The sequence below is a fragment of the Chrysemys picta genome, chromosome 14 (assembly GCF_011386835.1).
Source record: "Chrysemys picta bellii isolate R12L10 chromosome 14, ASM1138683v2, whole genome shotgun sequence".
Taxonomy (NCBI): domain Eukaryota; kingdom Metazoa; phylum Chordata; order Testudines; family Emydidae; genus Chrysemys; species Chrysemys picta.
Window position 1 is genome coordinate 44,810,420 of NC_088804.1, and position 27,191 is coordinate 44,837,610.

The window sequence follows — 27,191 nt, forward strand, 5'->3', positions numbered from 1 at the left end:
CCCCCAGAAGCATGGGCCTGGGGCCCTGCCAGAGATGGCAATCGACTGGGAGAGTCTCTAGGATTGACCGGTCAATCGAGCGGGTGGTGACCACTGCCCTAGAGTAAATGACACTGATTTCATACGACTGGGGCTCTTTTGGGTGATGCTGATCGCTAATTTGGCTCCTGAACCACGGTGGTCTGAGTGTCACTGCTCTAACTAGTTTGATATATTTGCAAATGGGATACAATATGCCAGGGTAGCCTGGGATAACAGGGTCTGGACTTGATGACCCAGGAAGTCAGTTCCAGTGCCATGTTCTTATGTTTTGCTGAAAGCATCAACTACAGTAAGGCAGGAGCAAGAGGGGCTAACCACAACATGCCCATAAATGACAAGCCAGCCTGTTGCTGGCTGGCCCCGCAGGCCCCTCTACAGAGCTGGGGTTACGACCAGGAGCAACGACTGACTCAGTTAATCACTTTCTGAGAGAGCCACCACTTCAGCGCCACACAGATGCCCTTTCCCCAGGTGAGTGGGCAGTGGTGAGTGGCTTCACTCACTGCCCCCCAGCCCCTGACAACACGCAGCCTTTCGGACACAGCCGCTTATGGTCCTGGACTTTATTAGGAACTAATCTACAAGATACAAACGAATCAAAAACCATTAAAGAAAATCTGTTTGAAAATGTTATGTACAGGTACATTACACAGAAGAGAGCAACAGTCGTCTTCTAAAGGCCTTTCCAGTGAGCAAGAGCAGAACTGGCTAGCGACGGGGTAGATGGAGAATGATGGAGCTCTGCCTATTGATCTCTGGTCTGGCCACAAGCATCTTCAGCTGCGCTGAGTCCAGTGGCACCAATAACGCTGCTGCCAAGCGCCCAACTAGAACCCTGCTCTTTATCCGCTGCTCTGCCAGTGTGCACTCCCAACAGATGCAGGCTGAAGACGAACAGGAGACTGTACAGCACTGCCCTCTTGTGAAAAGGAAACAGACCCTCCCACCCAAATAAAGCAGTAAAGGCCACGAAGGACTCCCTGAGAATCCAGTGGGACTAAACCAGGCCATCAGCTTCCTAGATAAACTCTGCAACTGGATCCACGGCGGAGCCAGGGAATTGGGCAAGTATAAGGTACAGCAAAACCTCTAGGAAGACCTACTTCTACTTGCCATAATATTCCCCATCTCAGCCTGAGCAGCAGGCTCAGTGACCCTTTCAAAAGGGATTTCCATCACCCTCAGCACTCTGTGCCCTATGTGTGAGGTGGGCACCCTCTGGTGACTCTCCACCTGGACCCACACTTGTCATTCTTCATCCTCCCTCCCTCTCCATCCCTGTGGGAGACACTGCAAGAGCCATGGAGAGAACCAGGAGTCAAACCCAGAAGGCAGAACAAGGCTTTCTTGTGGAACTACTGACTGACAGAGCTGTTCCCTGCTCCAGTCTTACCGGATCCTCCACAGTTCCCCTCCTGGAGCAGCAGATACCAGGACAGCAGCAGCATTTGGTATAAGTACAGCAGGAAGAGAGGTCAAGAGAAAGAGCATTCATTTTAGGTTAATACAGGAAACTGATTTCTAGGGGAGTCTGTTTCACAGAGAAGCAGCATGGTCCCAGCTCCCAGACCACACACTGGTTACAGCTGAGTCAGTCTTAGGTTTTCTTCTTTAGCTCTTCAAATCTCCGAGAAAGATCATCAAAATCAATATCTTCAGACGCAGAGGTGTTGGCTCCAGCAGATGCCGCTGGCAATGTATCGGGCACAGATGGCAATTCAGGCAGCACAAAGTTATCATAAATATCTGGAGCGCCAGTTCCTGGCTTTGTAGAGGCTTCTGGCTTAGGCCCAGGACCTGTTTATGATGAGAAACCCAGAATTACAAGCTATGGACAAGTGCTCCTATCCTGGCTCCCCACTCCAGGAAAAGCTAAGGCCAAGCAAACCAGGACACCTATCAGAAAGGCTGCAGAACTCCTACATTTTTAAAAGAGAGCACGCTTAGCACTGAGACTCCTGGCACCAGAAAGCTACCGCAGTGCAGCACAGCATCTGGCACTCAGCTGAACCACACAGCTCCAGCTGCATTCAGATACCCTGGGGAACCCCAACAGGTCTCAGGTGAGAATGAACCCATAGATCATAGAAGACACTTGAAGGAAGCTGCATTCTATGGCAGAACACGCCTGGTCATGGGTAGGTCAGTCTCTAGCCAACAGCTGACATATTAGGAGGTAGAACTCCCCGCTACAAGGCGCTAGCGTAGTTAGTTCTGCAGGTCAAACTGCCCAGAACAATACAGATAAGTCCTGGCATTGGCCACTGTCGGCAGACAAGATACTAGGCTGGATGAACCTTTGGTCTGACCCAGTATGGCCGTTCTTATGCAAGTCCCAGGCCAATGAGTTTCTGAATTCCGGAAGCCCATCCCTTCTGCCAGCCCAAGGAGACAAACGTCACATTCTCCAAAGTGCGCTTCATGTCAACCTAGTTAACTCTCGAATGCCAAGTGAGCAGGGGCATAGGAGCCCAACCCCAGAGCTCCCGTGGGCCCAACCCTCACATCAGCATTCACCACCAACTATCTGGACTATCCTCCTCAGCACAGAAAGCTCCACCACACTGTTGGAAGCAGCAGGCTGGAACAGACAAGGGACCCATTTAATCTGGAATCCCATCTCTGCCTATGGTCAATGCCCCTGCTGAGTGTCCAGACACCACTCTGATGGAGGGTGCTTCAGAAATGCACATCGCATCGAATTGTTCATTGGTGGGGAACTGCTGATGAGCTTTTACTCTGAAGCATGTGGGTAGCTCAGTAGCCTTTACAGAATGTGGATCTGTGGTCAGCAGCAAAGCTTTCTCACTGCTGCTCATCTTCTGACAGAAGCCAGGATCAGTGCTGGTGTTCTCAAACATCCCCTTCTCTCCTACAGCTCCTTGTGCCATTTCCTCTCTCTTCTGCAGCAGAATATGGTTAATTATGTCATTTACAAAGTATTTCCTGGTATCGGTTTAAAAACTGTTGCCTTTTAATTTCACTCTCTGCCCCCTTGTTCTTACGGATTCAGAAGGGAGACTGATCTAGTCTGACCTCCCATGCAGCACAGGCCAGAGAGATGATTCCTAGAGCACAGCGTTCAGAACAACCGCCTCTCAATTTAAAAACGGTCAGTGATGGAGAGCCCATCAGAGCCCTTGGCCAAGTTTTCCAATGGTTAATTACTCTCACCACTAAAAATGTTCGCCTTACTTCCAGGCGTAGAGAAGAGGCCAGAGGCGCACAGGGCCCTCTCCTGTATCAGTGACTACATTATATATATCTACCCCACTCCTTTCCTTTTACAGCTCTCATCACCTTACTCCTCTCTGCTGGGAACTGAACAGTCTTAGGCTTTTGACTCCCCACCGGGGAAGCCGCTGGTCCTTTCGGCCACCCGACTCTGAATCATCCCCATGTGTTAGCGCTTCCAGTCTGGACTCACAGCCCGCTCCATTTCTGGACGGATGTTTCCAACCAGACACCATAGCTTCTCTCAGGAGGGAACATTCTCTTAGTGATGCCAGGAACCCATGCCCCTGGCTGTCATTGGCCCCCAGTGCCTCCCTGGTGTACTCACCAGCCACCTGTGCAGAAGACACATCCTTGTCAGTACTAAGGTCATCAACCTGAAATAGACAGATGGTCACTACACACCCAGACCTGACTCCAAGCAAGCAATGCGTGGGGCTGTCCTCCAGGTGTACCTCACCGACCACAGCACCCGCACCACGTGGAGACAGGCAGCTCCCCTCTGCGCTGCTCGGATGGGAAGCAGTCACATGTGAGCCCCGTGCCAGCACAGACATGCCCCATACATTTCTCTTCCCTTCCTGAGACAAGGGGCATGTTCTCCAGCCCAGATGACAAAGCAGCTGTCCTCGGGGGACACTGGAACTGGATAACCAGGATTTATCCAAATGCAGAACTGAAATATTTATCCTCAGGAGGGGAAAGAGAAGACAAGCCCCGAACTGTTCCTCTTCGCTCACAAGGCAGGGGTAAGAAGCTAAGCCGCATGCAGCAAGGAAATTCTGGAGTTCCACATGGAGGGATGAAATCATCCCTCCTTTGTTCCCACCTGATGTGGGGCCAAGGTCTGGCCAGGAGCGCAGAGAGAACCCACTCTAGATAATGTCCCATCCAACCAAACCAACAGAACTTGGACACAAAGCTCCAAGCAGCAGCTATTGCATTTCTATGACAAGCGGCACTGGGCCAGCATGCTCAGGGACCGAGCCACACGCCCACCTCCACCCCACTCAGTACAGTCCAAGGACAGATACATGGATGCTAGCCACAGGACAGAAGAAAAGCCATGATGGGGCCACTGTAGCCACACACACCTGTATGCTCAGAAAGGCCAAGCTGAAATCTCCCTCCCTGTCCCCTCAACGACTCGGTGAGGGGTAAGGAAGAGTTTGTTCTGTATAAACCATATAAGCTGGCGTCAGCCAAAATTCTCATTTAAGGTTAAATATTAAATTGATCCAAGAGGGATAAATCAAACACCAACGGTGGCTGCAGATGCAGACCCTTCACAGTCTGCCTGTTAAATACATGGCAGCTCAGGAGAGTCTGCTACAGTTTCATCATCACCAAGGCCATGAAGTGTAACATGCTCAGTGCTTAGAGGCCAGCTCTCCGCCCCAGCCTGCCCAGAGGGGCTGAGTTGGGAACCCTGCACGTGTCGCAGAGTTTGCAATGCAAGCAGCACCAGCCGCTCAGAAACGAGCAGAGTTTGGGAGGAAGAAGTGTTCAATGAAAGTTTGCCTTCCCTCTGGCTTCTGTTCTGCCCTCTTCTCAGGACTCTTGCTGCTGCTTATAAAGAAGGCTCAGGCACTTACAGACTCATACGTTGGGGGAGCTGCTGGGATCGGAGGTGGATGGATGTTGGTAAAAGGCTGGTAAGTCCCCACAGGTACGCCATTGAAGATCTCCTGTAAGCAGGGAGAGGAAAGTCAGCAGAGCCAAGGGTGGAACCGGTGGGACAGTGCAGCAGCTTTGGGTTTCACTGTATCATCAGTGATCATCATCATGTCTGGAAACACATTGAAGAAAACATCTCAAATACGCCTCAGACACTGACACTGCAGTGGCAAGCCCAGCCTCGGCACACGAGAAATGGTTTTATTCACCAGATCAAATGCCATGGGGAATCCAGTGCCTCCAGGTACTAAAACCTGAACATTACATCTTCCAGTGCACGCAGCTATCCAGCCAAGAGAGGAAAGAATGCCACGGCCCCAGATCCTGAAGCATTCCACCCACATGCAGGGGCCATAGCATGATGCAGGACTCTCTCCGGGAACCTGGGCAGAGACCCTTCCAGACTTGTACTGAATGGCCAGAGGTTTACTGCCCCAAACCTGGACACTGCCCAGGCTATCCGGGCAGAACACACACAGGCGCCAGTGGAGCATTTGCTGGGAACGTGATCCTGCGGCTGAGTGGCTGGACTGCTTCCCAACTCGCCTGCCCTGTGGAGAGCCCATCAGGCTCCACAGTCAGAGGCAGAACCTTCCCCCAGATGTCTTTCCACTCCTACAGGCTTCCCCTGAAGACCTCTGGTCCTTTCCCCCTCCCCTCACTGGCTTGCAAAGAGTTCCTGCAGGTTCTTCTCTGTGCTCACCACCTAACCGAACTTACCTGAGTTCTTCACCCCATCTGGGCTTAGGGCTTCAAGCAGCTGCTGCACAGTGAGAGCATGCCCCAGTCAGAGACGGGAGAACCCTCTCTTCCTGCAGGATTCTCACTCTCTTAAGACAGAGGAAGGTTGCTGGAGCTTATGGAAGGGGCAGTGGGCAACATCAGCCACACTGGCAATGTCTTCGGTCCCAGGCAGCGCCTCTCCCGCAGACATCCTTCAAACCCGCCAGCTAGCAGGCTGCCCCCGCTACTTACGCCTCCCCTTTAGTCAGTGTGTAGGCTCCCGGGCGGCCAGACACACTCACCGGTCCCTTTAGAGGTGGATAAGGCGATGGCATGGGCATAGGCATTGGCACTACTCCGTCAGGACCAACCAGCGGGGCCGTGAACCCACCGCCCCCTCCTCCACGTCCACCTTTCTTCATGTCATCTATGAACCCGACGTCGATCAGATCCGCCTCAACGCCAGTCGGGGCTTCAGCCTGAGGGGGGAGAAAGGGCTTGTGTCGCTAACCCAGAGAGCCAGTGGCTGCCGCTGCAGTGTCAAGGAGACCCCCCCTCACTAGGGGGGGGGGCACTCGTGCCTGCTCCAGCAGTTTATGGGAAGGGGGGAGCAAGAGGCAGGGTTCCTGGCTACTCCAACGCCCGCGAGAGGCGTGTATATGGAGCAGGTGAGAGGACAGAGCTCACGGCTACCTCAAAGCCCAGGGTGGGGGCTGCTGCAAAGCGCATGGCAGTGCCAGAGGAATGAGGGAGATGGTTTGGCTGTCAGAAGAGTGGCAGGGGAAGATGCCAGCTCAGAGGTCTCCAGCTCTACCCCACTCACCATCACCACCGAGTCAGGCTCATAGGGCACGTTGTAGTTCTTCGCAATCTCAATCAGGTACCTCTCCACCAGGATTTTGGGGGGGGCCTCCACACTCAGCTTGTGCATCAGCTGGAACACAGGGACAGAGCCATCAGCCAGCATGGCAGCGGCCAGGAGCTGGCATCCTTGGGCCGGCACGCGGCTGTTGGGCAGCTAGATGCAAGGGCTCCAGAGTGAGGCTGCCCCCTAGGACAGGGCTGCTGGAGAAGACTCTGCTCACTGGCCTTTCTCCTCCAGCTGCAGCCAGCTGGAGAGGAAGTGCCGGCCCTGCTGCGTACTTCATGCCTCTGCAAGTCTGCGCCCCAGACCTGCCCCAGGCAACATCTCAGTAAGGGGGGCTGCTTGCGCTATCTCAGCTCTGAGCACTCCCCAATGTGACACGCACCCTGGGAACAACCCAGGCGATGTCTCCCCGGAAGCAGCGTGTCTGTATGTGACATGCAGCCCCCACCCCGTCCCTTAGCCTTCTCTGCTAGGCCATTACCCTGTCATTGACTGTCCCGATCTGGTTTGTCCTGCATAGCTTGCCATACTCCTTGCTGTACTTTGCACACAGTTGGTCAGCAACCTGCAGCGGAAAAGAAATTCTGGAGAATTTGAGCAGAACAACATAGTTTCATAGAGTTTAGTACCAGCTCATCATCTGACTTCCTGTTTATTACAGGCCATGACATTTCCCCAGGTACCCCTATATTGAGCCCAGTGACTGTAGTCACACTAAGCCATTTCAACTTTCAAGAGACTAAGATCTTGTGTGTCACAGAAAACAGAAGAGACTGAGGTGCACCAATGCCAGAGGCCTCTGCAGGGCAGAGAATTGATTAGATCGGATATATCCAGATGATTCCAGCAGGTGATCCGCACCCCATACTGCACAGGAAGGCAAAAGCCCCCAAAGGTCCCTGCCAATTGAAAATGGGAGAAGATTCCTTCCCAACCCCAAGTCTGGTGATCAGTTGGCCCTGAGCATGTGAACAAGAAACACCATCCAAGGAAAGATTCTCTGCACGACCTCGGCGGACTCCCAGGCTGTCCTCTCCCCAGCTGTGGCCAACCCCCAATGCATCAAAAGAAGGTAAAACAACCAGAATACATACAAAGCTTCCTCCCCACAATTCCACACACACCTCAACTCCTGTCCATGGTGGCTTTCGCACTGGTGCGCTCTCATTCCCATGCCCTGGGTGCCCCAATCAGTCACCCTACTCTGACCCCAAGGGTGCAGTCCTCCCCACAGAGATTCACCCATCTCTTGTTCCACACAGCCCAGGCTGGGAATATAAACCTCTGCCGCAGTCAACAGTCCCCAACGGCCGGGGAGACTGCCCCACAACCAGCACTGCAGACACAGCTGTACTCACAATTTTCAGCTCGGCCACTTCAGACTGTAGTCGTGGGGCAGCCCAGATTAGTGTGGAGACGGCTTCCGCCAGGCCAGTGTCCAGATCCCTACCGAGACACGAATCCGTAGCTTACCCACCCCGCTCTGCTGCTTGTGTGCGCAGCTCCAGAGCTGCCAGGCCTGAGAGGAGCGGACAGTCTGCCTGAGCCAGGGCAGATCTTTAGGGGTGTGTCTACACTGACAGCTGGTTTAACTGTGGTGTAGACATGCAGGCTCAGGGGTCCTGTGGGGGGGTCCCAGAGCCCTGGCTCCCCCCAGGCCTGCACACCTACACTGCAATTAAACAGCCCCTTCGCCCGAACCAGCTGGCATGGACCAGCCATGGGGTCTAAGCGCAGTGTAGACAGGTCCTCAGAGGGCTCAGCAGACTGACAACCCCAGCCCCCCTCCAAACTATGGGAAGCCCATGCCAAACTCTTACTCTAGATAACTCCTCCCCAGGTCCCAGCGGGTCCTTCGCCCCCACTCCCCCACAGGTCATTTTGTATTCAAGGTCTTACTTCATAGACTGAATCAAGCCGAAGCGAGCTAAGAGCAGATCACAGTACAGCTCCAGGATCTCCATGGCCTCCACTAAGTAGTCTTCTCGGATGATGTGCTCCACACGGATCCGTGCTCGTTCATCTTTCCCTGATGCCAGGTAATCTGCAATCTCCTTCCTTGCCTTCTGGGCTAGCTCAGCTACAGGACAAGGCATGAGCGCTGGTTACCCAGTGGCCAAGAGCTGCCCTGCTACCACCAGCATTGGAACTCATCTTATTCACTAGCTCCTTCCTCTCCTCTGGCGATGGCTTTGTGGAGCCCTCTCCCATCCTCACCAAGGCCTCCCTACTCTGTCACACTCAAGAGCACCAGTTCATTTGGACAGGGACCAGGGATTCCAGGCTTTGGGTGCTGTGGGCAATAATAAAAATGGGGGCACTGGGCATCCTTCTGCCCGAATGTCTAGGGAGGAAGAGCATGGTCACCCTGAGATTCCACCTCAGGGCACAGAAGCTGCCTCCTGCACTGCAAGCCCCAGGCTGGGGGTTAAAGGCCATTGTGCCAAGGGAGGAATGATCACTCACATAGCCCTTGAGCTTGCTTCAAAAGTACCAGCCCCTGCATCTTGTCAGCTCAAGGTCCTGTCTTACTGGTCACATGCCGGAGAGAACTAGTGGGGAGACCTTAGGACAATCTGCACCTTCTAGAGCTCATCACCCCATCTTAAAAAATATATTGGAATTAGAAAAGGTTCAGAAAAGGGCAACAAAAATGTTAGGGGTATGGAATAGCTGCCGTATGAGGAGAAATTAATAAAACTGGGACTTTTCAGCTTGGAAAAGAGACAACTAAGGGGGGATATGATAGAGGTCTATAAAATCATGACTGGTGTGGAGAAAATAAATACGGAAGTATTATTCACTCCTTCTTATAACACAAGAACTAGAAGTCACCAAATGAAATTAATAGGCAGCAGGTTTAAAACAAACAGAAGGAAGTATTTTTTCACACAATGCATAGTCAACCTGTGGAACTCCTTGCTAGAGGATGTTGTGAAGTCCAAGGCTATAACAGGATTCAAAAAAGAACTAGATAAATCCTTGGAGGATAGGTCCATCAATGGCTATTAGCCAGGATGGGCAAGGATGGTGTCCCTAGCCTCTGTTTGCCAGAAGCTCAGAATGGGTGACAGGGCATGAATCACTTGATGATTACCTCTTCTATTCATTCTCTCTGGGGCACCTGGCATTGGCCACTATTGGAAGACAGGATACTGGGCTAGATGGACCTTTGGTCTGACCCAATATAGCCGTTCTTAGTTCTAGGACACCCTGGGAACAGGGCACGATTTAAGCCCTGAGCCAATTCTATTTCCAGGGAAAGCAGAGCCCCAGATACGTGGCTCTGCAGCTGCCTACATCTTCCCTGCCCCAGTCCTCGGCCTCTCAAACACTGGAAGTTTTACAACAAGATGGAAACACCAGCTGTGGGAGCAGGGCTGGCACACCCAGCTGGGCCCAGCTAGCAAGAGCGGCGAGTGCTGGGGTCAGGCAGAGAGCACGGTCGGGTTGGCCCTGCAGCTACCACCATGAGATACCCACTTTTCTTTTTCTCCAGCAGTTTGAGGCGATTGATAACCAGGCGCAGGTTGACTCGCAAACGCTCGGCCTTGAACCCGGAGCCCAGCATGACGTCCAGTTCCTGCAGGAAGAAGAAAGGAGGGTCACTGGGTCTCCTGCAGCCCTCAAGTGTCTCCGCCAATACAGCATCACCTCCTCCAGCTGGAGAGCTGCCCAATTCGCCAAACTTAGATGCCTGAAAGGCATGAACGGAACAAAAGCCTCTGTTCTGCAGTTTGTGCTACAGCCCCCTGGAGCAACCAACCCTTCCTCTTCAGGGCACTCCCACACTCCACCTCAAGTGGAATAATCCTGCTCCACAGGCCTGGGACCAGGAGTTCCTTCTGAATGGACTGGCTTAAATCACCCATTTCAATCATGAATAAGGCCCTACTTGAATTGCAGGATGACTGTCAAATAATGGCAGCTGAGCTGCAGACAAGACATGAAAAAAATCACAGAAAAGTGATAATGGACCTTTAACTGTGGTAATTTGGAAAAGCCGGAGTAAACCTATTTGTTAAAAATTTTCTGGAACAATATAAACACTCAAGTAGTATGTTATACCTTTGAATTTTTTTGATAACCAGACATTTTGCTTCAGCTATATTACAGCCAAAAAAAGTGACCGGCACAATATAAAATTCAGGTTTCAGAGTAACAGCCGTGTTAGTCTGTAGCCGCAAAAAGAAGAACAGGAGTACTTGTGGCACCTTAGAGACTAACAAATTTATTAGAGCATAAGCTTTCGTGGACTACAGCCCACTTCTTCGGATGCATATAGAATGGAACATATATTGAGGAGATATATATACACACATACAGAGAGCATAAACAGGTGGGAGTTGTCTTACCAACTCTGAGAGGCCAATTAATTAAGAGAAAAAAAACTTCTGAAGTGATAATCAAGCTAGCCCAGTACAGACAGTTTGATAATAAGTGTGAGAGTACTTACAAGGGGAGATAGAGTCAATGTTTGTAATGGCTCAGCCATTCCCAGTCCTTATTCAAACCGGAGTTGATTGTGTCTAGTTTGCATATCAATTCTAGCTCAGCAGTCTCTCTTTGGAGTCTGTTTTTGAAGTTTTTCTGTTGTAATATAGCCACCCGCAGGTCTGTCACTGAATGACCAGACAGGTTAAAGTGTTCTCCCACTGGTTTTTGAGTATTTTGATTCCTGATGTCAGATTTGTGTCCATTAATTCTTTTGCGTAGAGACTGGGCTAGCTTGATTATCACTTCAAAAGTTTTTTTTCTCTTAATTAATTGGCCTCTCAGAGTTGGTAAGACAACTCCCACCTGTTTATGCTCTCTGTATGTGTGTATATATATCTCCTCAATATATGTTCCATTCTATATGCATCCGAAGAAGTGGGCTGTAGTCCACGAAAGCTTATGCTCTAATAAATTTGTTAGTCTCTAAGGTGCCACAAGTACTCCTGTTCTTTTTAATATAAAATTCAGAAGACAAAGTCTTAACACAACTGCTTTAGAAATTAAGTTCAGTCCCTTTAGTCTTTTACATTTACAAGCACTGAATGTTAATGCAGTACAGCCCGCTACAGTAGTCTCCATCATGCCCTGTCTTTGCTTTGGGAAGACCTGCCCGTACCGAGATACTGCACACTCAGCATCCACAAAATTACGCAAGATTGCTAGTGGTAACTTTGCTATCCCTGCTAACTCTGGAAAACACTGTAGAACTGCAGCTAACTCCCCAAACTCTTCAAGCTCATTTAAAAATGTGTATGAGAAAGCTGTGCTTTAGCTTTATGGCTGAATATAGGGATTGCCTCCAGAGGGAGCCCCTGCACTGATCACACATTCATTTGTTTCACATCTAAGGGCCGGACTGATCAGTGGATAGTAATCGATCTATCGGGGATCGATTTATCACGTCTCGTCTAGACGCGATAATCGATCCCCGAACACGCTCCCCATCGACTCTGGAACTCCACCAGAGCGAGAGGCGGAAGCGGAGTCGATGGGGGACCGTGGCCGTCGATCCCACGCCGTGAGGACCCAAGGTAAATCGATCTAAGATACGTCAACTTCAGCTACGTTATTCTCGTAGCCGAAGTTGCGTATCTTAGATCAATCCTCCCTCCCCTCCCCCCCAGTGTAGACAAGTCCAAATACCCAAACTGCTGTTATAAAGGACAGTGGGGGCTGGGTGAACCTTGGTCCTTGCTGAGCTAGTCTGGCAACCCACTCCTCAGTGTTCCAGTCGCGTTCCTTCAGTTTGTCTACTGTTTCCTTGAACACTCCTTGAAAAACCCATTCTGCTCTGCATCTTCGCTGTGCTTTTCTTTTGCATTGAAGTCTGCCCAGTGTGTCAAATCCATTACACTGTTGGGCGATTGAGGGATAGAAAGAGAACACATCTCCAAAGATTTAATGGTTTGCATCAATGGTTTGGCATCAATGGTAGGATCCAGGGATGGGCTCGGTATAGTCCAAGGTTCACTAGTGTGAAGGGCATTATACTCAGGGCGTACTGTATTGCCAAAGCTACCTAAGTTAAGGTGGGAAATACTAATGGGGAAGACCTCAAAATACTAATGTTGCAAACCTCAAAATGTATGTAAAATAGTGGACTGTTCAAAGTAAGCCAATAAAAATAAAAATTATGGTGGAAGCCTAATACTGTAGGATCTGCAATATTGCAAATGAAGTAGGGCCTTAATCATGAATCCATAAGCAGGAAACTGATTTAAATAAAACCTTTTAATCTTGTTTTGTTTTTGTACTTTATTTTCCAAAGGAAAAGCGGACTCATTGTTGGGTACCCATTCAAACACGATGGTTTACAACTCAATTTGGTGATAATTTTTGCTAGCCAGGAGGAAAAGCTATATTGATACATTTATTTTTAAGCAATTATGTAGCTTAACATTCAGATTCATGATTTTTACTTTATGTTAGAAAATGGTGAATGACACTTTTCTTATTAACTAGATTAATTTGTCTTTGTGATGGGTCAAGCTCTATTTAGATGGAAACTGGGATTCAATCAAAATTGCACATAACCAGCATTTTTAAAAACTGGGTTTTCAGTAACTACCTTATACCCAGCATATTAAATATTTGTATATAAAACTAAATGATTAAGCAAAGGAAGCATTATCTTCAGTTAATGAACTGAACTCACTGTTTCTCGTCACCATGTCCTTTAAGATTTTAGCACTAGAAATTCTTCTCTCTCACACATCATTTTTATTCATAGATTGGAAAAGGAAAACCAGATTTCCTGCTTTTTCAATTCCACATCTGTTTCTCAATTTTCAGCGAGCTAGTCAGAGTTCAGCTTGGTCTGCTGAGAAATCCTAAAACCATAGGGTTAGAAGGGACGGCAAGGGTCAGCTAGTCTAACCCAGGGTCGGCTCCAGGCACCAGCTTAACAAGCAGGTGCTTGGGGCAGCCAAGGGAGAGGGGCGGCATGTGTGGCAATTCGGGGGCGGCAGGGCCCTCACTCCCTCTAGGAGCGAAGGACCTACCGCTGAACTGCTGCCCCCGATCGCGGCTCCCCCCCCCCCCCCAATTGCCACCGCCGGTCGCAATTGCGATCGCGGCTTTTTTTTTTTTGCTTGGGGCGGCCGAAATGCTGGAGCCGGCCCTGGTCTTACACAGAGGTCTTCCATGGGGTACATCAACTCATCTAGATATTTGCTTAGTTTTACAACAGGATACAAAAAAGCACTAGTGAAGTCAGTACCAACTAAAATTTCACAGACAATTACTTACTTATACTGCTCTGTGTACTATACACTGAAATGCAAGTGCGATATTTATATTCCAATCGATTTATTTTTATTATATGGTAAAAATGAGAAAGCAATTTTTCAGCAATAGTGTACTGTGACATATGTATTTTTATGTCTGATTTTGTAAGCAAGTAGTTTTAAAGTGAGGTGTAACTTGGGCATACGCAAGACAAATCAGACTCCTGAAAGGGGTACAGTCCTCTGGAAAGGTTGAGAGCCATGTTATACCAATAAAAACTAGCAGGATCTTATTAAAGGGGACAAGATAAAGATGCCACATTTATTATGATAATTTGATTTATGACCAATAACTAATATCTTAATCCTTATACACACACATTATACCTAATACCTACACACACACACCCCCACCCATCAGATGTTCTGCAGCTGCTGCATAGTTACCAGTCCTGCTTGAGTCTGTGGCTTGAGTTTGCAGCTTGGGTTCGTAGCTTGTGGCGGCTAACTGGCCAGGAAAGCCGGGCACAAGGACCAGCTGGGTCTCTGTTGGGCATGCACCGATGTCCTTCCATGTTGGCAGCAGAATGTTACCCTCCTCCAAAGTTTTCCATCTCACCCATCCTTTTTGTAGGCTTTAGTTTGAATCCAGAGTCTATAGGTCTTGCTGTGTTACGCTGCCTCTGGGTTTGGTGATTGATCACCCGTCAATTGCAGACATGACTTTCAGCCTTGGACCGGGCTTTGATCTTCCTTCTATTGTACCTTTTCTTTTTAGGGTGGATTCTTCTTACTTTGTTAGGGCTCTTGTCTGCATCTTCAGCCGTTGGTGTTTGAACTCTATTTAATCAGGACAGGCTGGAGGTTGATTCCATCATCCATACATACCTCATTCACACATCTAAACTAAACTAATAAGATTACAGCAGGGTTTGCAAAAATGAAGGTTGCAGCAAGCCCTTACAAAATGGAGTAAGCATTTTAAAATGGGGTTTGAATTACAATATGGCAAACAGTGAACAGAAGTCACAATATAGACAAGTATAATGGATGGCAAACAGTGAACAGAAGTTACACTGTAGGCAAGTGTAATAAATGGTGAACAGAAATTACACTACTGAAACAGTGCAAGTCTTAGTGATTTAAGCAGGAATTGGATTGATAGTGAAACTTACAAAGGCAGCTGACTGAACAGCTATGGCTCTTAACAAGCATCTTAATTGTTAATTAGCCAGTTATTGGGGTAACCGGTTTGATGAATGAATATTGTTTCATTCATAAAACTTTACTTATGAAGTTACATTAATAAAGTGAACAATTAAAAACAATTTCATTCATCAGTTCTACAGCCACTGGTCTAACCCCTGCCAGGATGCAGGATTTTGATAAAGAAAATCTTCTCTCTGCAGCTGTGGAAGAGTCTCCTGCTGCTAAAAGCAGGCTTAGCACTCACTCTTGTTGCATGTGCTTATCCAGTTACCTCCACCAGTTCAGTTGGTTTGGCTTTCTTTAAAATTTCTACAGCAAACATGTACTGCTTGAATAGTTTAGGCCACAGTATCATAGAACGGTAGGGCTGGAAGGGACCTCAAGAGGTCTGAGTCCATCCCCCAATGCTGATGAAGGGCAAAATAAACCTAGACTAGGGGTTCTCAAACTGGGGGTTGGGACCCCTCGAGGGGTCGTGAGCTGTCAGCTTCCACCTCAAATCCTGCTTTGCCTCCCACATTTATAATGGTGTTAAATATATAAAAAGGTGTTTTTAATTTATAAGGGGGGGGGGTCACACTCAGAGGCTTGCTATGTGAAAGGGGTCACCAGTACAAAAGTTTGAGAATCACTGACCTTGACCATCCTTGAGAGGTGTTCCCAAACACCTCCAATGATGGGGATTTTACAACCTCCCTTGGTAACCTGTTCCAGTTTCTATCCATCTTTATAGTTAGAAAGTTTTCCCTAATAACACACCCCAACTTCCTACCCCCTGTCAGTCACCTTTCCTCATATTTACCCTTAGGCTTTTGTCACCTTCCCCCTTTGAACCTAGTTTAAACTTTATAGGCTGTCAATTTCAAATTTAAATTTCAAAATTGATTTTTTTAAAGAAAAATGTATTTAATGTTTAAAAATATATAGATTTTTAAAAACCTATTGGTATACACCCTGGTTTAGCTCCTCCCCATCCCAGTCACAGCCAATCACCTGGCATCTAGGAGGAGGAGGGACTGCAGACCTCCATTTTCTCTGTAAACAAAGTGAACAATGATGAATAAACTCCACTAACACAGACAATAGGAGGTGCCTTAGAGTTCCACCAATTTGTGATTGGCAGGACAGCACGTGTCTGAGCAATCAGTGGAATGAAAGGAAAAGCCTCTCTGCGCAAGCTTTGGCCATTTTCATTACGAAGGCATCATTAGCAGCAGATAAGGTTGCCTTGAGTTGTTTGGTTAAATGAGGTTTCAATTACTTTGTTAGGGATTAAGAGTGGGGTTTTCAGAAGCATTTACAGTTGTGAGGTGCCAGTTAGGCCCCTCACTCCCTTAGGCCCTATGAAAATCCTAGTTTAAAACAAATGTTTATCAATCATAATCACACCACAATGAGTGACTTTTGTCACCGATTCCGCTTCCAAGGCCAGAAGAGAGCACATTGGTCATCTAGTCTGACCTCCTGCATAGCCACAGGCCAGAGACCTGCCCCACAATAATTCCTAGGGTAGATTTCTGAGAAAAGCATCCAATCTTGATTTTAAAATGGTCAGTGATGGAGAATCCACTGGTAAATTGTTCCAGTGGTTAATTAGCATCATTGTTAAGAATGCCCTTCCTAATTAGAATGTTTTAGCACTTGAAACGGATGTTAAATGAAAAGCTGAACAAAGTCTTGTACATAGACTAGGGTTGGTTTTGGGCTTCCTTCCCAAAAATTAGCTGTTAGCACTATGTGCTGCAAGAGTTTCTAATCAGGCCACAGAAGCAGAAATACAATTACACTCATCAAATCTTTGGTTAGCCTTACTAAGGCCATAGAGTGGGAAAGAAATATAGCTGGCCAGGCAGTCAGGAGGCAACGCTTGCTCCCGGAGAACAGCCGCCTTCCTAGCACCGTATGAAGCTCACAAGAGGAGCTCTCCATGGACCTGATTCAGGAGCAGCTTCACCACCACCCAGTGGCCTGGATCTTTCCAGACTACCGCACCCCTCTCAGGAGGCTGATCGGTCTTGCAGACCCCAAGTTTCACCTCACTTAAACTACTTATAAAAATCAGACAAATACAAGTGTCACAGCACACTTACTGAAAAACTGCTTACTTGCTCATTTTTACCATACATTTATAAAATATATCAACTGAAATATAAATACACCTCTACCCCGATATAACGCGACCCGATACAACACGAATTCGGATATAACGCGGTAAAGCAGCGCTCCAGCGGATCAAAGCAAGTTTGATATAATGCAGTTTCACCTACAACGCGATAAGATTTTTTATATTGGGGTTGAGGTGTATTGTACTTACATCTCAGTGTATAGTATATAGAGCAGTATAAACAAATTCTATATGAAATTTTAGTTTATACTAACTTCACTAGTGCCTTTTATGTCACCTGCTGTAAAACTAGGCAAATGTCTAGATGAGTTGATGTATCCCCTGGAAAACCTCAGTGTACCCCCAGGGGTATGCATACCCCTGGTTGAGAACCCCTGGCCTGGAGAAAGACCTCTCTCTTTGCCCTTTGGTAGATCTCCCAGCACTTAGCTAAGCCACTCCTTACAATCGCGTCGTCCTGTAGGCAGACCAGATTCTTCAATCCACAGACATGTTAGGGAGTGTACCTGGCCTTTGATATAAAGTACTTATAATTAAATAAAGGATGTTCCAAGAAAGTGTTCTGTTAGCATGGAGTTAAGCAACATTAGCAAAAAATGCAATTCACGACCATGCCTGTTAACAAAATTGAAGCTTTGAGAAGCATGGGAATAATCAGTCACGGTAATATAGCTCAGAGGCACTTAAACAAAGCCCTCGCTGTCAGCCCACAGAGGTGGAGGATCACCTGGAATTACTACCTTCATTTCCAGCTGCTTCTACTGTTGGACAGACTCCTCAATGGAAGAGAATGAATATCTGTAGATTCAACTAAACAAGGAAAAGCCAACCTGGCTGGCCCCACTAGGGGTCACAGCTACAGAAGAGAAGAAATAGGAAGCATCCACAGATATATGAGCTGCCAGCCAAAAGTGGTAGAGAAATGTCCAGGGAACAAGAGACCCAGATAACTAAACAGGAGGATTGGGGGCAGGGCATCCTGGGGCAGCCAGAGAGAAAAATATACAGAAGAGCCTACAAGCATGTGCCTGCAAGTGTGTGTAAGGGGCTGGAAGAGAACGTGCCAGAGGCCCAGATGGAATGAAGACCAAAAGGAGATACTGAATTTTCATTAAACATTTATAAATACTTTCTAACTATCACTTCTCCCTGTAAAAAGCTGCTATAGCCACAGGATGATGTGTGATCCAAAATGGTACCACACAACAAAGGTGTCAACAACCATCGCTATATCAAGCGTGGTACATGTGTAAAAAGTTAGAGAAGCTCAGGGTTGCTAAAAGCTAAATTCCCAGTGCAGATCAAACATTCTGTTTTAAAATGGTGTGAAAAATCACATTAAACTTTTTATTTAATAACGGACCACTCGTTAACACATTGAACAAACTTTAGTATACTACTGAAATGTATTTGTACAAGATAAATATGGTACACCTCTACCCCGATATAACGCGACCCGATATAACATGAATTCGGATAGAACGCGGTAAAGCAGTGCTCCGGGGGGGGGGGGGGAGAAGAGGGGGGGCTACGCGCTCCGGCGGATCAAAGCAAGTTCAATATAACGTGGTTTCACTTATAATGCGGTAAGATTTTTTGGCTCCCGAGGACAGCATTAGATCGGGGTAGAGGTGTACGATAAACACTTACATATAGTTAGAATATAATTGTACAAAAAAATTGATTAAAAACAATTTGTTTTTAAATATAAACCTGTTTCAAATTATGACCGCCTATGCTAAGACCCAACCGTACTATAATCTATTCAATAAAAAAATTCCACCAGTATGTGTGCTGCTAAGTTTTAAAGAAAATCAAACCACTGAAACTGGTGACTGACTAAGCACCTGGAATCAATTTGCTGAAGTGATAAACCAGCAGAGGCTACTGCTGTCAAAAGCTGCAGCTTCAGAGAGAGAGAGAGAGAGAGAGAGAGTATTTTCTTCATTTCGGTTTATTCAACTAGTTCAGTTCAATGACTAGCTCATGCAAAGTTAAGAAACCAGTTGGGAGTTGATAAAGCAGAAAAGGTTATTTTCCTCTTCCAATATAAGAATAAAAGCTAGGTGTGAGAGGATGAGATCTGCTAGTTCTAAAATCTTAATGGATGTGATCAGAGACAATCACTTCAATACATTAATTGGAGAGAATACCTCCTTTATTTAAGAACTCAGTTTTAAATGCAAAATACATTTTGATAAACATTTTTCCTTATGTATCCAAGGTAGTTTTATTTACCGAATAAAAAATAAAAAATGCACATTTTGGATTGAATTCCAATTTCGATCCAAATGGAGCTTGACACAAATCATAAGCATAAAATTATTCATTCAGGAAATAAGAAATGCATCATTCATCATTTTCTAACATAAAAATGTAAACATTAAAAGAATCTGGATAAATGTATGTTAAGCTATATAATTACTTAAGTAACTAGATATAATGTATTGTCCTGGTTAACAAAGAACACCTGGTTTTGTGTTCAGACCGTATGTAGTTAAAACATGTTGACTGGGAGTGGTTACGAACCAATAAAAATAAACTTTTCTTTGGGGAAATAAAGTATAAATGCAGAAAAAAAAAAATCCCCCAAACCAGCCATTTAAATCACTGATTTAAAAAATCAACACCCCCCTACATTATTATAATACGTGGTTATGTAGTCATAGTTACTACAGATATTAGCAATATATACAAACATATTTCAATATAAAGTAGTGAGATCTGTACAAAAGTCCACTCATGTAGGCAACTCTAATCCTACCACAAAGTATCCCCAAAATATGAGTAATTTTGTTCCTCCTTTGTCAAAAGATCACCTCTGCTAAGCAACATATTTCGCTTTCCTTGAATAATTGTTTGAGTTTCACCTTTTTTTTTTTTTTAAATTGAGGCACTCTGACTTTATGGTGATGGGTGTGGCATGGATTACAAATGTAAGTAACAAAAAAACTAAGGGTGATGTTTGTTGATTGGTAACTATGTCAGTACAGGCTGTTTCTGGAATGTCTAGTAGGAATTTTCACAAGCGTAGATGTGAAAGTCAGGTACTGAAATTAAGTATCATAGAAACTAACATCTTCAAGACCAAACTCCTTAAAGTTCATACATACTCTTATATCCATTCTTTTATGGAAAGCTTTTTACTCATGGTAAAATTCTTCATAGCATTTGTACTTATTGTTACATAACCATAACTTTCATTTGACATGTTTTTGGATGGGAACGGTAATGTGAGTGTGAGGAGTTAAACATCAGGAAGAACTTAAAGTCTAAGCCCCTATTTTCAGGCAAACAACTTGCCTGAAAAACTTACTCTTTGGGCTGAGATTTCTTACGCTGTGTCTCAGGGCAGAAGGGAATTTGTTCAAAAAAGTTGGTACAGCTTTTTGCTGTTGTTTAGGTGTTCAGGTTGGGAATCAGTTTTCACACAAGACATTTCAAGTTTTTTTGCACTTGGATAAGTTATTTTTAAAAGGTTCAAAGTTTGCCTGCTCCTCCCTGCTATGAAGAACGTGGCTTTGCCACGCAGGAAAAAAAAAAAAGGTTGCAAAATGAGTTTACTGACAAGCAAAAAATAGTGTCCAGAACAAAGCGAACACTATTTATCTTCCTGATTTAAGGACCACATTGGGTCCAGCTATCCAAATACGTTCACGTAAAGGTGTCAGTGAGTGAACAGGTTTTGATCACTCATTCTGCTTTTTTTCAAACCTAAAACTTAAATTAAAACAGAACTGCAACGTTATGGGTGAGATTTGTACAAGCAGAGATGTCCGAATTTTTAAAATTATTATTCACAGAGATATCACGATGAGCCACCTCGCCCTTTCTCAGGGCTTGAAAACTCTTGACAGGCAAGTGGATCAGCTTGGTTTTATACATACTAGAGGAGAAGTAGAGCAGCACTAGGGGCTGCTGCTCCTTTCCCTATAGGGAAGGAAGGAAGGAACTCTTTTCGCTGAAAACAGTACAGAGGGGAGAAGAAAGAGGCGGACATGTTTTATTAACATAGGGTTTTGCATTTTATAGAAGTCAGATGAATAGCAAGCAGCACAAGTGCCGGGGAGCCTAGCCATCCTGTCACAATAGCATCTCTGTGCTTTGCTCAGCAGGACTCCAACTAGCCATATTCCAAAGCAGGGACAGAGACTAATGCAATACAGACCAGACAGCATACAAGCCTTGTGCTCCCATCCCCATTCTTCAGCACTGGTTTAACACAACCCCTTGCTATGTCACACCTAATTTAGAGTGTAAACTCCCCAGGGGCTTGCCTTTCTTCTTGCCTGTAAAATGCTGCACACACAAGGCTAAAGAAATAAAAAATAAGGAAGTCCTAAGAACAAAGGTACTGTCCAATGATTTCTCTCTTCCACCCTTTATCTTGTCTATGTAGATTGTAAACCCTTCGGATGGGGTCTTCTCGTACTCCAGGTTTGCACAGTGTCTAGTACAATGGGGCCACCAAGCACTACTGTAATACAAATAATACATTTTGTATTCACAGCACTAGCACCTATAAAGTCTAAGATGTTTGATGGAGCAGAGAGCACTCTTACCTCAGGAATAGGCAAACTGAATCAGACAGATATTCCTTTCTTTAAGGAAAGTCGTAAATTATGATGCCATGTCCACAACAATCTGTATCCATCTTAGATACTTATCTGGCCCCCATCCCTCCAGCATCTGAGCACCTCACAATCTGAAAATATTGATCTTCACAGCACCCTGTGGGAACACATCACAGAATCATAGAAATGCAGTGCTGGAAGCTGCCTGCACCAAGGCAGGACCAAGTAAACCTAGGCCATTCCTGACAGGTGTTTGTCTAACCTGTTCTTAAAAGCCTCCAGTGAAGGGGATTCCACAGCCTCCCTTGGAAGCTTGTTCCAGAACTTAATTACCCCAATTGTTAGAACGATTTTCCTACAACCTCTCTCTCGCTGCAAATTACACCCATGACCAATGTTCCCTCTAATTTTTTCCATCTATGTGCGGAATAAATTTTGTTCTGCGCACCAAGGTAATGTGTGGAGGTGCACCACCAGTAGAAACAAAAAACCTAGATATAATATATATTTTTAAAAAGTTACCATAGCGATAATTACTCCAGCCAGGAGAGGTTAGGCATTTTAGAACTCGCTACTCAGAGAATTAAATTTAATTGTAAGAGAGAAATAAATATGAAATGTATTATTTTAGTTTTTTTGACTGGTCTATGCATTTTGAAAGACTAAAATTACAGAGAATATATGCACATTGCAGGAAGTACCAAGATGTAACAACAACAATACAAGAGTGAGTGAGCGAGTGAGAGCACGCGTGCTGGCTGCTGGGGAAGTTTCTGAGAGACGCTGTGCACAGTCTCTTTAAGGCACTCACTGAAAGCTCCCCTGCTCTGCGGAGATGGGGTACCTGGGTAGGGGGAGCCAGTTAGAGAGAGATTGTGTGCTGGCTGCTGGGGAAGTCTATGAGGGCCGTGCGCTGTCTCTAAGGCCCTCACTCACCGCCCAGAAGGCTTGCTCAGACCTCAGAAGCTCTCTCCTGATTTGACTCCTGAGCCCTGTCCATAGGTATTGGAACTAAGGGTGTGGGGGGTGCTGCAGCACTCCCTGACTTGAAGTGAAAAGAACAGGAGTACTTGTGGCACCTTAGAGACTAAAACTTATTTGAGCGAAAGCTTATGCTCAAATAAATTTGTTAGTCTCTAAGGTGCCACAAGTACTCCTGTTCTTTTTGTGGATACAGACTAACACGGCTGCTACTCTGAAACCTGTGACTTGAAGTGGTTTCCATTATATACAGGGTTTACAGTTTGGTTGAAAGGCTCTCGGCACCCCTACTATAAACATTGATCCAGAGCCCCTCTGCTCTACAGAGATGGGGTATGGCGCAGGGGGAATGGGACACCCTGACATCAGCACTCCCCTCTTCCCCCCACTCAGCACAGCCAGCAGGAGGGTCCCGGGAGCAGCTGGCCAGGGGCTCAAAGCAGAGGGTAGAGCGACATGGCAGCAAAACAGCAGGGGGAGAGGCACCTGAACACACGCTGCTGGATGTGCGCAGCTCTGCTAATCAAGTGTGCGGCATTTGAATCACTCCTGGGCAGCCGTCCGATTGCGCAGCTTAGAGGGAACACAGCCCATGACTCCCTGTCCTGCCTTCAGTGAACATCGATCACTGTCCTCTTTACAACAGCCCTTTTTGGTTCACATTTCCACTTTTTGTAGGATTCCTTTTTGATTTCAGGTCATTAAAGAGCTCCTGATATAGGAAGGTAGTAAGAGGCCACTATTGCTCTCTCTCTTTTGCACTGGGATAATTTCCAGTTGTGCCTTTAATATGGTCTTCTTGAAAAACTGCCAGCTCTCCTAAATTCCTTGTATTTTCTTCCCATGGGATTTTTTCTACCACATCCCTGAGTTTGTTAAAGTCTGCTTTTTTTCAAGTCGATTATCCTTATTTTGCTGTTCTTACTCCTTCCTTTGTCACACAAGACCAAGCTTAAAGTCCTGCATCATTTATAATGCAGTAAAGGGGATTCATGGCTTTTAATGCTCTTTTCCCAAGTACGTGGAGGGATTTACAGATTTTCTAGTTTCTCACACACCTATTATTCCATTAAGACCCAAACTCAAGCTTCTGATATTTTAACAAAACCCTCTTGTCCAATAGTGATGAGCGTGGTATACATACTTGGAAGATTTGCATAGTTACCAACTGACAAAGTTTTAAATTCTGAATTTTTTTACAAGCACAGCATGGGTCAGATTTCAAGGAACAAGGCAATAAACTATCTCTGCAGCTCAAAGGGTAATTCCTCCTGTTTTAGCACCTGCCTCTTATTCCACTAGGTGCAACTCCCACAATGGACACAAATCAATGTTTTAAAATAATTTTACATTTGATATTTGTAATTTAAGTTTACACTTGTTTTAAACTTACAGTTGAATGTACAGCCATCTGCTTTACAGGCAAAGTGCCCAAACCGTTTCATTATTTAAATGAACTAGGCAATTCAGTCTGACCATCTTTAGGAAATGCTGCAAAATCTTCCTCTTTGAAAAAAAAACTTTGCATCATAGCAAGCATGAGTCTTAACATGGATATCCCATTTAATCAAACACCCGCACCACCACCCAAATGTCTGTAACAGACAAAACAACAAAAACAAAGCGCCCTGAGCAGGCTTTACCTCAAAAAGGGAGGAGGAACCAGTCCACTAGGGACTTTGCTATTGATATTATGTGGAAGGTGCTCAGTTACTATAGCAATCGGCTAGGCTATAAAACCTTAAAATAGACACATTAACTGACAGAATAATTTTTTCAAAAAGTACGTACGAGATTTAGGAGCTTAAATCCATTGATTTGGCTCCACGGTCCCTTAGGCACTTTTGACAATTTTAACCATGGATCCTTTTCAGTGTAATATATGTTAAGTCAGTTTCTTTCATTGTCACTACAGTCTATATGTATATAAGACACATCATACTGCATAAGTAGCAATGGCTTATTACACAGACAATGTCAAATTGAAATCTAGCCAATTAAAAAAAAAAAAAAGTTAAAAGTAGGCGCCGGTCACAGGCATGTCTCTGAGTCCCTGCCAAATTGTCATTTTGCAGACAGTTTCCTAAAGATATTTTTCTCTTCCCTGATGCCTGTGAAAAGTCCACAAAAACAAGGGAAACAGTGAAAGTGACTATCAAACACACAAAGTCAAATTAATTTTTCCCTCTAATCTTTTTCAGTTCTAACAGAGGTTGCTGATGGTCCAGAGAGCCGGCTGGTCACACGGTGCTAGTGCCTCATTTCCAGCTGCTGCACTGTATTAGAAGATGGCTAGACTACAATACCTTCCTAATATTACTTTTACATGTAAACAATTTTATAGGGTTGCAAGTGAGAGTGGGTGAATCCTGCTACTAAAGTTTGGGAATCCTTGAGTTATATTATTTTTAATGTTACTTACACCAATAGTAGTAAAAGTGTTCAGACAGATGCAATGTTTCAGTTGACAGGGTCTCTAGACACTATGGATTGCTAGGAATAAGCAATGGTTAATTACTGAAAATCATTTTATCCATCCCTCAAATTGTAAAAGATAGGTCCCTATATATGTAGTCTGGATTAATTGTCTATTTCAGATTAAAATATGGGAAGTAACTAGGCTTCTACCATTTCCCTTGATAGACTATTCCACAATCTAACATATCTTAATGTTATTGTCAACAATACACAGTCAATTTTTTCCCCCCAGTTTCATTACATCACTCATGAATCACTTTTTACGTGTTTCAATAATTTCATTTCCTCCTTGATGTTTATCTTTGTCACATGCTTGTAGACTCATGTTCTCTCCCACTACTTACCTATCAATTAACCAACATACACACATGTAGCTCATTCCACATTTCCTCAAATCACTTTTATGCTCTTCTCTACAGTTTCTCAAATCTGTCAATATCTTTTGGTAATGAAGTATCCAAGAATTAATCACATTTAAAACTCGTGTAGGTGATGCAAAATTGCTGGTATATTCCATCCCAGATGCAGATGTATTCAATGGAAGGTTAATATATGTAAAATGTTTAAGACTTATCTAGAGTTTCATAAATAGTATGCACACGTTTTACAGACAAATGAGGAGGAGACCCTATGCTGAATATCTTAAAATGTAAGTTAAGACTAAAATAAGTGATAAAGAAGTAGAGCTGAAAAGAAAGATAAAAGTGTAAAGGCATCATCTGCCTAACCAACCCTTGAGGTGATATCAAAAATATCTGAAATACTATTCCCAAGTAGTACACAAATATTCAAACATTCTGGTTTTACTAGTTTAGTATAATGTTATGCAACTAAATCATCCGATGGACGAACTGGACTTCAGCAACTGGAAGGTAAGAGCAGGGAAGAGACCAGTGGTGCTGCAGGTGCCGGGGACACACATAACCACAATTACTCAGAGTAACAGACGGGGACCCTGCTCAGCCTCTTGCCCCTAACTTTCCGCGGGGAGCATTACAGAACCTGTGGCTGGACCTGGCAGGGGAAACGCCGCTACCTCCAGGCCCGAAACACACACTTTGCTCCCTCCGTAGGAGCCCTGCCGTTGCTGCTGGTCTGTGCAGTGCAGTGATCGCCAGGGCCCCGCACAGGCCCCCCAGATGCTAGGCGCGGTACAAACACACCGCCCTGGCCTAGACCTCCCGCGCCTGGACTTGGCAAAGTGGTTCCCAGCCTTGCTTCGTCTGCAGGCCCTGTACACATTTCCAAGGGCGGGGCTGCCCCGCGTCGGGACGGGGGGGGGGGGGGGAGGGGGAGCGGCCCCGCTTCCGGACGGGGTGGGGGGGAGAGGAGAGGTGGGAGCGGCCCCGCGTCGGGACGGGGGGGAGGAGGGGTGGGAGCGGCCCCGCGTCGGGGGTGGGGGGGAGAGCAGAGGGGTGGGAGCGGCCCCGCGTCGGGGGTGGGGGGGAGAGCAGAGGGGTGGGAGCGGCCCCGCGTCGGGACCGGCGGGGGGGGGTTGGGGCCACCCCCAGACAGCGGGGCAGCAAATCCTGCGCCGGGGTGGGGGCGGCAAAGGAGGGTCGGGGCCGAGCCGGGGTCTCTGTCGGACGGGCCCGGAGGACGCGCCGAGCGGGGTGACCGCCCGCTGCCCCCACTCACCGGCCGGGTCCCCGCGACTGGGCAGCAGGAGCCAGGCGCCAAAATGGCGGCAGCCCGGCCTCCGCACCACGGCCGGCGGAGCGATCCGCGCGAGCGGGACTCGGCACCGCGGCGAGGACGCGGCCGCCGCCCTGTGTCAGCGGGCCGCGCTGGGGCAGCAGGAGCCGGAGCCGGGCGGGGGGCTCAGGCACTACTTTACCTGCTGGAGGGATCGGAGCTGCCACTGTCCCGACCGTCCGTGGAGTCACTCCGCCGCCCGGGCCCCCGCCTCCGCCTCCCTCGAGCGCGGACCGACCCCTCCGCGCTCCGCCTCCCGGGCGCCGCTTCACCGGCCGGCGACGAGGTTGAGGGGCGGGGCCTGGGGGGAGGTTGGCCTGACGGCCGTCTGCCCCCCCCCCAACGCCGGTGCTGGGCCTGGC

The 27,191-nt window shown here is 46.6% G+C and overlaps 1 protein-coding gene and 1 long non-coding RNA gene across 6 annotated transcripts; one reads left to right on the forward strand and one right to left on the reverse strand.

Moving 5' to 3' along the window:
- Positions 1–590: 590 nt before the first annotated feature.
- On the reverse strand, positions 591–27,191 carry IST1 (IST1 factor associated with ESCRT-III). 5 transcript variants are annotated; one of them, XM_065567728.1, is made up of 10 exons: positions 26,972–27,191; positions 10,028–10,127; positions 8,444–8,624; positions 7,903–7,990; positions 7,026–7,109; positions 6,500–6,610; positions 5,979–6,155; positions 4,876–4,964; positions 3,605–3,653; positions 591–1,839 (listed from the first exon to the last, which is right to left on the reverse strand). In XM_065567728.1, the coding sequence occupies exons 2-10, from the start codon at positions 10,113–10,115 to the stop codon at positions 1,654–1,656; spliced, it is 1,053 nt and encodes a 350-aa protein (XP_065423800.1). In that variant the 5' UTR covers positions 10,116–10,127; positions 26,972–27,191; the 3' UTR covers positions 591–1,653. The 5 variants fall into 5 exon arrangements, with proteins under 5 accessions (XP_065423800.1, XP_065423796.1, XP_065423797.1 ...); XM_065567724.1 differs by having other exon boundaries at positions 4,872–4,964; positions 26,972–27,189; XM_065567725.1 differs by lacking the exon at positions 26,972–27,191 and adding an exon at positions 26,773–26,922 and having other exon boundaries at positions 4,872–4,964.
- LOC135975692 (uncharacterized) lies at positions 8,621–16,681 on the forward strand. Its single transcript, XR_010592692.1, has 2 exons — positions 8,621–10,694; positions 11,510–16,681. It is a non-coding gene; the product is annotated as an uncharacterized LOC135975692 (long non-coding RNA).